At 37.1% G+C, this 12839-nt stretch overlaps 1 protein-coding gene across 1 annotated transcript in view; it reads right to left on the bottom strand.

Annotated features, from left to right (window-relative positions):
- The window catches only part of LOC133541135 (cell migration-inducing and hyaluronan-binding protein-like), a 352912-nt gene that overhangs the window by 127475 nt on the left and 212598 nt on the right, over positions 1-12839 (bottom strand). The window contains exons 6-7 of the mRNA XM_061884247.1: positions 12180-12416; positions 2942-3121 (exon numbers count right to left, since the gene is read on the bottom strand). Of these exons, the coding sequence (XP_061740231.1) occupies positions 2942-3121; positions 12180-12416 (417 nt within the window). The remainder of the gene's footprint in view (positions 1-2941; positions 3122-12179; positions 12417-12839) is intronic.

The following is a 12839-nucleotide window of genomic DNA, read 5'->3' as shown; positions in this document are numbered from 1 at the left end:
AAGAAAACATCTATACGTTTGATGACTTTGTAGATCTTTGTAAGACAGCATCAAGATAGATTGGTTTTCCTTTGTTTTCTCAAAATCAGCTAGAAGTGAGTTACTAGGTTTTGCTTTTGGACGGGACACTATGAGTGCTGTAATCTACTTGTCAGATATCCAATTATGATACCCAGCAGTAATTCACTTTACTATCATGCCATCCATCCATCCATTTCTACCGCTTATTCCCGGGGGGCGCTGGTGCCTATCTCAGCTACAATCGGGCGAAGGGCAGGGTACACCCTGGACAAGCTGCCACCTCATCGCAGGGCCAACACAGATAGACAGACAACATTCACACTCACACACTAGGGCCAATTTAGTGTTGCCAATCAAACTATCCCCAGATGCATGTCTTTGGAGGTGGGAGGAAGCCGGAGTACCCGGACGGAACCCACGCAGTCGTGGGGAGGACATGCAAACTCCAAACAGAAAGATCCCGAGCCCCGGATTGTGAGGCAGACGCACTAACCCCTCTACCACCGTGCTGCCCTACTCTTATGCCATTTCTGATTCAAAATATTCACATCACGTTTTTTGAATGGCTTTAACCATTATAGAGTTAGATAAATCAAATTATGTTTGAGTGTTAATGTGCTTTTTATGGGAATAACTGTTATTTAGAATATGTATATAAAGCGACACATTGAGACGTTATAACAAATAAAACATTGGACTGCATTATCTATTATAGAAATCGTTGGAACTGACTTACTAATAGTTCTAACTTTCTGGAAATGTTTGCTATGAGGGGAAATCAATGCTCAGGACAACACCTCACAAAGTGCTTTGACTGTCTGATATGAGTTCCTTGTGCAATTTATTTGATGGATGTCCATGTGTTTTGGTCATCATGGCTGTCATGAAGATTGCTGAAGAGACCTCCAGGCGAGTTAAGAACAAGTCCCCAAGACAGATGCTCTGGAAGACCTGAATTCAAGTGTCCGTTTGGACATCTCTGCATGGAGTTTGAATGTTCTCCCTGTATAAGTGTGAATGGTTGTTTGTCTATTTGTGCCCTGCAATTGGCTGGCAACCGGTCTAGTGTGTACCTCGCTTCTGGCCGAAAGTCAGCAGGGATAGGTTCCTGCTACAGCTTAATTGGAGTTTTTCTGTTTAGTGGACATGATTTGGAAAGCTGTCTATATGAAGGGTCCCACACCTGACAGTGCATAGCAAAGCACAAACCAAGTCGAATGAAGTCAAAGGAATTGTCTGTAGACTTTCAAGATAGGATTGTTTTGAGGCACAAATCTGGGGCAGGGTACAGAAAAATATCTGCTGCCTTGAAGGTGTCAGTGAGCACAGTGGCCTCAATCATTATTAAATGGAAGAATTTTAGAACAACCAGGACTCTTCCAAGACCTGTCCGGCTGTCGAAACTGAGCAATTGAGAGAAGGGCCTTAGTCGTAGAATTTGATGGTCACTTTGTCAGAGATACAGCAATCCTCTGTGGAGAGAAGATAACCTTTCAGAAGGACAATCATCTTTGCAGCAGTCCACTAATGTTGCCTGTATGGTATAGTAACCAGCCATAAACCATTTATTTGTAAAAAAAAGTTTGCCAAAATGCACCTGAAAAACTCTCAGACCTTTGGAAACACAATTCTCTTCTTTGATGAGACATAGATTGAACTCTTTGGCGTGAATGCCAGGCGTCATGTTTGGAGGAAACCAGGCACCACTCATCACCAGGCTAATGGTATCCCTACAGTGAAGCATGGTGGTGGCAGCATCATAGTGTGGGGATGTTTTTCAGCGACAGGAACAGGAAGACTGGTAGGGAAATATGAATTCAACAATGTACAGAGACATCCTGGATGAAAACCTACTCCAGAGCGCTCTTAAACTCAAACTACAGCGACGGTTCACCTTTCAGCAGGACAACAATCCTAAGCACAAAGGCAAGATATTAAAAGAATAACTTCAGGACAACTCTGTAAATGTCTTTGAGTGGCCAAGCCAGAGGCCAGACTTGAATCTGATTAAACATCTCTGGAAAAATCTGAAAATGGCTGTGGACCGAGGCTTCGCATCCAACCTGATGGAACTTGAGAGGTGCTGCAAAGAGGAATGGGCAAAACTGCCCAAAGATAGGTGTGCCAATCCTTTTGCATCATATTCAAAAAGACTTAAGACTGTAATTGTTGCCAAAAGTGCATCAACAAAGCATTGGGCAAAGGCTGTGAATATTTATGCACATGTGGGTTTTTAATAAATTTGCAAAATGTCACCCCAAAAAACTGTTTCATCTTATGAGGTATTTAATGTGGAATTTGGGGGCCAAAAATAATGTATTTCATTTTGGAATAAGGGTGTAACATAACCAAATGTGGGTAAAGGGAATACTTTCCAGATGCACTGTATATGGTCTATTTTATGTAAATGGTAAATGGTAAAAGGGGTTGTACTTGTATAGTGCTTTTCTACCCCTTTTTAAGGAGCCCAAAGCGCTTTGACAGTATTTCCACATTCACCCATTCACACACACATTCACACACTGGTGGCGGGAGCTGCCATGCAAAGCGCTCACCAGGACACATCAGGAGCAAGGGTGAAGTGTCTTGCCCAAGGACACGACGGACGTGACTAGGATGGTACGCCGTCCCCAATGTACCATCATCTGTATTTTCTATAATCTGTTTGATGTTCTATTATTTAAATTGACATTCTATCAGCTATATTGATGTTCTGTCACCTATATTAAGTGGATAGAAACATAACTTATAAGAAGCAAAACATGAGAAAAAGTTTTTAAGCGGAAATGTAAAGGTAAAAAGTAAGCAAAAGCTAGAAAATAGGACAATTTATAACATAGAAAGACTGCACTTCATGAACCATTATGTAACCGGACCAATAATATAATGATATATCTTGAAACAATTTGTTATCTCTCACCTAAATCCTAAGGTGACAACATGCTGGCTGCCAAGTCTGGAGATGCTCTTTTTGGCAGAGTCCTCCAAGTTGTTCGAGCCCTCATCACTGACCACCATGGCTACTATAAGGCCCACCTCCACATCATTGACATACTTTGCAAGCCGATGGCTCTCCTCCTTGCTGCGATATGTGTCAAACCTGTGAATAATGAAAGAAAGGTTACTGTAGGTATAAATATCATTTTGACATTTGACATTAGCAAACCAGGCAACATTTATAAACGGTGTCATACTGGGACTGTCTAGTTCATTTCATTAACATTTTAATGTATCCGCAGCACACAGTCCATTAATATTCCACAATTTCCGTCATGAGCAGGGGTGAGTTTGAAGGCAGAACCAACTTGATGAAAATAGATGCTCGCTAGTTTCCGTCTTGCACGGAAACTAACATGAAAAATATAAAGATTGCACTCTTCACCAACTACTTCTGGCTGACGCTCAGACAGCAAAGTAAGAAAGCAGTTTTTTCTAAAGAATATATGTACATTTAAATTTAACTAAAATATTTCAATTGTTTTGTTTAAAAACATATTAGCCTTAATGATTTCTGGAGTGCTATTATATGAATTGAATTTAAATATTTATTTCAAACCTGCACAGTACAACAAAACACTTTTTTGTTTAACATTTTGGCAAAGATATTTATGCAAGGCTTGAAATGGGGTTGGATGAAGCAGATGCTTATATTAAAAGCCCAACCCCTCTCACTCATTCCACATTTCACATAAAACAATATAATACAAGAACAATACTCTATAAACAAAAACAAGAAAAACTCCTGTACACTAACAATACTATGAGACAAGGCAAGACGAGACAAAACACACACACCCACGCACGCACGCACGCACACACAAACACACACACACGGGCCAAAACACTCTCTGACCATACACCTCTCTCCCATCGCTCGGTGCTGAGGGCATCACTCTCTTTCCTTCTCGTACTTCTTCAGTACTTCTTTTTTAAACAATGTTTTGAATTGAATTATGCTACAACACATTTTTAATGTCTCCTAAGTTGTTCCACAGATTGACTCCATGCACTGAAATGCATATTGATTTTAAAGTGGTTCTAAATTTAGGCAAATATAATTTGTTGTTTCCTCTTAAAGTGTAACTATGGTGATCATCTCTATCATGGAATAGGTTCTGTATATTGGATGGTAGGGAGCTTTGGGATGCCCTAAACATAATTTGAGCAGTTTGAAAGTTGATCATATCGTTCAGTTTAAGTTGCTTTAAGTCCATAAATAGTGGATTTGAATGATGTCTGTAGTGAACATTGGACACAATCCTGATGGCCTTTTTCTGCAGAGTGACTAAAGGCTGTGGATGGGATTTATAACAATTTCCCCAGACTTCAACACAATAGTTTAAATATGACATAATAAATGAATAAAACAATAACAGCAGAGCATTGGTGTTCAATAAATGACATGATCTCCTCATCATTCCAACACATTTAGCAACCTTTGTCCTCAGGTACCTTATATGAGGCTTCCATGAGATATTTTTATCTATTACCACTCCTAAGAAAGAATTTAGTTGAACATATTCTATTAGTGTATCATCAATAACAATCCTGATCGGTATACTACTTTTGCAATTGCTAAAGAGCATATTATTTTGGTCTTCTTTAAATTCAGAGACAATTTGTTTGTATTAAACCAAGTTTTTAACTTCATCATCTCCTCAGTTACAGAAGACAAAAGTTGCTTCACGTCGTCACCTGCATATGTAATGGTTGTATCGTCAGCAAAGAGGATGAACTTCAGCAGTGTTGATACTTGACATATTTCGTTGATATATAAAATAAATAGTGTGGGTTCCAGTATCGACCCCTGGGGAACTCCACAGGTTATGTTCATCAGTGTAGAATGATGTTGGTCCATCTGAACAATCTGCTGTCTCTCATTTAAGTAGCTCTCCAGCCATTTCCCTGCCAATCCCCTTATAATATAGTTTTCCAGTTACTTACCAAAATCTGGTGGTCAATGGTATCAAAAGCCTTTTGCAGGTAAATAAAAAATCCTAGAACAAATTTGTTCTTCTCCATAACATTGGTAATGTTTTCTATTAGGTCAATTAGAGCTAATGAACTTGACCTATTTTGTCGGAACCCATATTGACAATCGGTTGATAATTGGTGCTTTTCAATGAAGCCACAAAGTCGATTATCAAATAATTTTTCCAATATTTTTGATAACTGTGGCAGAAAGGAGACGGGCCCGAAATTTGTGAAGTGATGTTTGTCTCCAGATTTGAAGATGGGGTTGACTTTTGAGAGTTTCATTTGTGAAGCAAATTGTCCAAGTCGAAAAGATAAATTGCAGATGTGTGTGAATGTTTTCTTCCGCTACGTTCTGGACTGTCCTCATGTCGAGGTCATATATGTCACGTGATGTTTTGTTCTTGCTTTTCTGAATAACCTCCAAGACTTCCTTTTCGACAGTCGGGGTAAGGAACATCGAATAATAATTTTTTTCAATAAATTCCATGGGCTGTTCATCATTAATTGGGATTTTTTTTGCCAGTTTAGGCCCAATATTAACAAAAAACATATAGAAGCCGTCAGCAATCATCTTCTTGTCACTTATGATTTGGTTGTTCTCAACAAAAAACTCCGGATAACAAGAACTGTTTGAACCATGCCCAATACTGTAATTGTATTTAATACCTTCCAAATTCCCTTTATATCATTTTTCTTTTGGATTAATAGTTTGGTGGTGTATTCTTTCCTGCTTGCTCTTAATATGCTGGTTAATTTATGTTTATATGTTTTGTACTTTTGTTCAGTTTCTATGGTTTGATGCCTAAAAGAAGTCCTATTTAAATAATTTTTCTTTTTGCAAGCGTTCGCAAGCCCTTTGGTTATCCATGGAGTTTTTTGGGAGTTAGTTATAGTGCATTTTTTGATGGGGCAGTGTGTATCATAAAGTGAGAAAAAATGTCGTGAAATAAATTATAAGCTGCATTTATATCTGACGTTTGAAAAACCTTATCCCAGTTTTGTTTCGCTAAATCATTTTTAAGTGCTGTTAATGATCGTTCAGTTGTGGCTCTTCGATAATATTCAATATTTACAGGTTTGGATGTTTTGCAGTTATCATTTTACACCATGAACACCGGTAAATGATCACTGACGTCACTTACTAAGAAGCCTCCTGATACAGTCTGATCTACGATGTTACATAATATGTTGTCAATAAGTATAAACAGTATATCTAAAATATGGACATTGTAATATACAAAACACAATATAATATACAAACAACAAATAAAAAAGTTTCATTTAATCCGTTATTGATGAATAAATGAAGGCCCAATACATTAAATGATTAATTGTGTAAAAAATGCTTAAATACACTCAATATATAAAATATATATTATTTACATATATATATACATACATACATATATATATACAGTATATACAGTATATATATATGTATATATATATATATATATATATATATATATATATATATATATATATATATATATATATATATATATATATATATTCTCAGTTGTTTTTATTAAATCGATTTTTGGGGGGATTTTATTTATTACCACTACACAGCAATACCATAACAATGCAATCCAATTCCAAAAGCAAACTTGACCCAGCAACACTCAGAACTGCAACAAACAGAACAATTGAAAGGAGACACAAACACGACACAGAAAAAAAACAAATGTAGTGAAACAAAAATTTATATTATCAACAACAATATCAATATTAGTTATAATTTCAGCATAGCAGTGATTAAAATCCCTCATTGACATTATCATTAGACATTTATAAAAAAAAAAGAACAATAGTGTCACAGTGGCTTACACTTGCATCGCATCTCATAAGCTTGACAACACACTGTGTCCAATGTTTTCACAAAGTTAAAATAAGTCGTATTTTTGGTTCGTTTAATAGTTAAAACAAATTTACATTATTTCAATCAGTTGACAAAACATTGTCCTTTACAATTATAAAAGCTTTTTAAAAAAAATCTACTACTCTGCTAGCATGTCAGCAGAGTGGGGTAGATCCTGCTGAAATCCTATGTATTGAATGAATACAGAATCGTTTTGAATCGGAAAAATATTGTTTTCGAACCGAGAATAGCGTTGAATCGAAAAAAATCGATATATAATCGAATTGCGACCCCAAGAATCGATATTTAATCGAATCGTGGGACACCCAAAGATTCGCAGCCCTAATATATACATACATATATATATACACACATATATATATATATATTTATATATATATATACATATATATATATACATATATATATATATACACATATATATATGCATATATATACATATATATACACACACACATATATATATACATATATATATATACACACATATATATATATACACACACGTATATATATATATATATATATATATATATATATATATATACATATATATATATATATATATATATATATATATATATATATGCATATACATACAAATACAAATAAAGTAAAATAACAAAATAAAGTATTAGGATAAGCATTCACACACAAAAATATGTACAGCACCCTCCTGGTGTTGTATAAATAGTTGGGGTTTTGGCACCAGTAGTTTGACTACATTTGACCAATTTAAGTCCATGAGAATGAACTGATGAAACCTACTTGGTTGACATACGAAACAAATGAAACAGCCCAGTTGTAATTGATGGAATGCCCTGAAAATACTATGACCTGGATGAATGAGAACATCCACAGACATTTATTTACATGATAATATTGTTTCATTTTCTATAGTGCTTGATAGGTTCAGGGGTGAGCTACAATCCATCCCAGCTGACTTGGGTGAGCGGTGCGGTAGAACTTGAATTGGTCGGTAAGGGTTCAAATATAATTTACAACCTTTATTTTTAATGTTACTTTTTTCTTTGATTCTGTCTCTGGGGCGAAAAAAAAATCCAGTATAAAATGTATTTTACTGCTCACAAAATCAGCAAAGGATCAACTTTTTATTTTCTCCACTGTGCGTGTGAAAAAAAACAAAGTTCCCAATTGTGCACTAGTGTAAAAACTGTTTCTAGAGGGCCACAAAAAATTTAATTCCTCAGTTGTGGTACGTTCACTACAAAATCGGTATTACAAGACATGATCAGTCCACGCATACGCAAAGACTGTGTCATTTCCTGTAGTTATGTTCATGCAAACCGTCACTGTTTCCATGGTTTTCTTTTTTGTAATTAATCATACTGTATGAAACGTTACATACAAAACAACAAAACAAAACAAACATTAAAGATTACGTTATTTATTGTGAAACCGTACTGAGCTGTAGAGAAACCCGAACAATCTGCTCAGTATACTTAAATGACAACAAAATCAATCTTTTTTTAGTCTTTTTTTTTTTACATCAAATGCATCAATTCACAAAAATTACAATTTAAAAGTTTACATTTTGTAGACTGCCTATATAGATTTAACATCTTCAAAAAAATAATTCATTGAAATGAAAGTAGAGTGAAAGTGATTGAAATTGTGGCACAGATATGCCCTGATATTTTTAAATCGAGCCATTGTTAATCCTTTAATTCTTTTTTTTCTCTTTTATTATTTTGTAAACCAGTGTTTCCTAACTATAGGGGCCCAACTTTGCTGCGATCGCCCTTTAGAGGGTTGCCAAAGATATCTGTTTCGCAGCCATACGGGCCACAGCGGTACTCCTTTGAAATACACTTTTTAACTACCTAATGATAACCTCTAACAAACAGAAAAATCTGGAGTTAAAGTAATAGGAGTTTCTTAAGCGCCAAAAACATGACTAAAGTGATGAAGCTGTATTTCCATTTGCATTTTAATTCTATTAATTTAGTTTATATTTTAGCATATTAATGTCTTTCTCCGATTGTTCCGTATAACGGTACTAATAAAGTACCAGGATACTAATTGATTGAAATCCGTACTATTCTGCCTTTGAAAAGTACCAATACCATTGTTTCGTCTGAATGCCGCCTTGTGGCGGTGACAGAGCAGAGGCGCATCATGTTGAGTGTTTCAAAACGCACACACAAAGTGCATACAAGCAATAACATCGTGGTGGGGAAGAATGGCAAAAACGGACAATTCTACTCGTTAATAAAGAGGGTGCGTGAAGCGCAATATGATTCGGGATTCAAAACTAACAGTAAAGGTGATGCTTTTAACAAGGAAGCAACACGCTTCAAGTGTTGTTTTAAAACACGCCTCGCCAAAAGTGGCGATTAGTGTTACCACCTTTGCTTCAAACTAAGGTAAACATTTAGATAACAAGCATTCAAATCTGCACAAGGAGTTTAAATAGTGACACGTAATAATGCAGTTGTTACACCTGTCCTGCTGTTCTGCTCCGGTGCAGACCGTCCTCAAGGGTCGATGTTTTTGTCGGGTCAACACCCTTCACTTTACCCGTCAATAGGTCAGAATGACGAGGCCGCCGATTTGTGACAATCTGGTTGCTTTATTGTTAGTTATGCAGGACACAACCACACCCGTTCATCATTCTACTGCGCAGTGCAGCGCTACCGCTTTCTCTCTCTGACGTCACTCAGCCAACACGATGGCATTCTCTTAAAGACGCATACACTACATTTATAAGTTAACCAGCTCCTCTGCTGTGTACATTTAAATACGTAAACACGCACACAGCTGCTTGGCTTGATGCCAAATATTAGCAGAGTTAAAACTGCCCAATTTGCAGTCAACTAATGCAAGTGAAATGACTACAATTTGTAACAATTTGAAGCATTTAATATAATGTAAATAAAGTGTTTTATTATATTCTAACCCAATCCTTGATTATGGCAGACTATATGCATTATTGAAAATTATAAATTGTTCATTGAGCGCAACTAGAAAAGTCAAATGTCTTTAATGCTCTATAATTTATATTTTAACCTTCTAACATTGTTCTTTAAATGCATAACTAAACACATGTTAATTGTATTGTAAGATTTAAAATAAAGCCAATATTGAAATTTTTTGTAGTTCCCTTTATTTTGAAAAGTATCGAAAAGTATCAATAAACACTTTGGTACCAGTACCAAATTATTGGTATTGGGACAACCCTGCCTTCTAATGAAGTACATTTGGTTAGTACTTATTTTTCTAATCAGCCTGACCTAAGCCCAAAGTTAATGTTTAAAATAGATCATCTTTCTGATTAATACATATGTTCATGTTATTTGACAAAAACTTTAAGTAAGTCAGATATAATTATTCAATACAAAAAAATCAAGAGTATGATTACTACTTCAGTGTCAATATTTAAATGGGCCCCAGGCCCTCTTTGGTGAAAAAGTTGTCCCCTTAGATAAAAAGTTTAAGAACCCATTGTGTAAGCTATTATTTTTATACAAGACATTCAAATATCACAGCAAGTGATGTCACAGGAGCTCAGTCATGGAAAAATGCTAGAAAGGAAGTGACGTAATCTGTACGCCTGCATGGACTGATCGTGGCTTCAGGTACGAATTGTGAAATGACTACCTCGGCTGCAGCAGTACTCAGATTTCAACCACTTGTGGCAGTTTTGTGGCAGTAAGTTGACTTAGTGACGTATGAGAAGCTTGGACGATCAGAAGAAGCCTGGAGCAAAAGTCACAGAGGATTTTTTTTATGCTTAAAAAAGTTGATTATTAATTGTGATAATTGTATGTGAATTTATTTTTCAACAGTTTTTTATGAGTCCCTTCTTTTGCATTGCAATTTTATTTGCACTAAAGACACTGAGATCATTATCCATGCGTTTGTTATGTCTCGCCTCGATTACTGTAACGTATTATTTTCGGGTCTCCCCATGTCTAGCATTAAAAGATTACAGTTGGTACAAAATGCGGCTCCTAGACTTTTGACAAAAAAAGAAAGTTTGATCATATTACGCCTGTACTGGCTCACCTACACTGGCTTCCTGTGCACTTAAGATGTGACTTTAAGGTTTTACTACTTACGTATAAAATACTACACGGTCTAGTTCCATCCTATCTTGTCGATTGTATTGTACCATATGTCCCGGCAAGAAATCTGCGTTCAAAGGACTCCGGCTTATTAGTGATTCCCAAAGCCCAAAAAAAATCTGCGGGCTATAGAACGTTTTCATTTCGGGCTCCAGTACTCTGGAATGCCCTCCCGGTAACAGTTTGAGATGCCACCTCAGTAGAAACATTTTAAGTCTCACCTTAAAACTCATTTGTATACTCTAGCCTTTAAATAAACTCCCTTTTTAGACCAGTTGATCTGCCGTTTCTTTCTTTTTCTCCTATGTCCCACTCTCTCTTGTGGAGGGGGTCCGGTCCGATGGCCATGGATGACGTACTGGCTGTCCAGAGTCGGGACCCAGGATGGACCGCCTGCCTGTGTATCAGCTTGGGACATCTCTGCGCTGCTGAACCGCCTCCGCTTGGGATGGTTTCCTGCTGGCTAAGCTGTGGACGGGACTCTCGCTGCTGTGTTGGATCTGCTTTGGACTGGACTCTCGCGGCTGTGTTGGATCCACTATGGATTGAACTTTCACATTATCATGTTAGACCCGCTCGACATCCATTGCTTCCGTCCTCTCCAAGGTTCTCATAATCATCATTGTCACCGACGTCCCACTGGGTGTGAGTTTTCCTTGCCCTTATGTGGGCCTACTGAGGATGTCGTAGTGGTTTGTGTTGTGGTTTGTGCAGCCCTTTGAGACACTAGTGATTTAGGGCTATAGATATAAGTAAACATTGATTGATTTTCGGCATGTTGTGTGTGCTGATTTATTTGGTAAATAAATAATTATCTTTGTGATTGAAAAATGTTTTCAAATATTTTGACAGAGTCTAGACATGTTGAATTGTAGGTAGGTTGATATAGTTATTGAATATGACTAAAATGAAAAGTAATATAACTAATTCAGTGTTAATATTTGAGTGGGCCTCACTGGACTGGAGAAAATGGGCCTTCAGGTCAAAAAGGTTAAGAACCTTGGAACAAAAGGACCCGATTGTTGTTAAGATAACATTTCTCCAGGGGTCACCTGGTGAAATATTGGCAGGTAAAATTGACAAGATACTGTGAAAAGAATTACATTGAATTGTGCAAAAGAATATTATGAATAAATATTTGTCTCCTTTAATACAGCGCTCAGACATTTGGATCATTTCTGTAAATAAGAATCACTTGCGTCCGCTCTCACCTGTCATTTCTCAGTACCTCTCCAGTCTTGGGTTCAATGACATGGACAATAATGCCTCGGTTCCCCCAGCTCCTCTCGAACAGGTACTTATTTTGCTTGCTTTCTCCAGGGCGGAGGGTTTTGTTGAGGAAGGTCCACGACAGCTTCTTCGCACCGTGGATCTCCAAAGTCCCCCCGGTACCCACGCCAATGTATTTGCGGCCGAAGTAGCTGTGCTCCTGATCACTGTCGTCTGACCTGAGAACAGCAGTGTGCAGACGTCTTTAGAAATGACAGAGGAAGTCACACAGGGCAGACAGTGTAGTACAGTGGAACCCTATTGAATCCACATCCTTCTATTGGCACGCTGACATCAGCGGTTGTCAACATAACTAAAACTAACAATAACTTGAACAAACTTGTGACTTTGTCTTATCTAGAGACAAAGAGAGTAGGGGATGATAAAGGATTTTTAACATTTTTAGCAGTTTGTTTCCAAGATTTTCCTCCAATTGTCCATCCATTTACTACCGCTTGTCCCATTTGGGGTCGTGAGGGGTCACTGGAGCCTATCTCAGCTGCATTCGGGCGTGCAAAATGTAAATGTGTGCATTTTGTTAGTTGAGGAAAGGGGGGGGGGGGGGGGAGAATGGCTGAGAAGTGTACGGTTAAAAAAGAAAA

Source organism: Nerophis ophidion, linkage group LG02, assembly GCF_033978795.1.
Source record: "Nerophis ophidion isolate RoL-2023_Sa linkage group LG02, RoL_Noph_v1.0, whole genome shotgun sequence".
Taxonomy (NCBI): Eukaryota; Metazoa; Chordata; class Actinopteri; order Syngnathiformes; family Syngnathidae; genus Nerophis; species Nerophis ophidion.
Note: the sequence above shows the minus strand (reverse complement) of the source record. Positions and strands in the feature narration are given on the sequence as shown.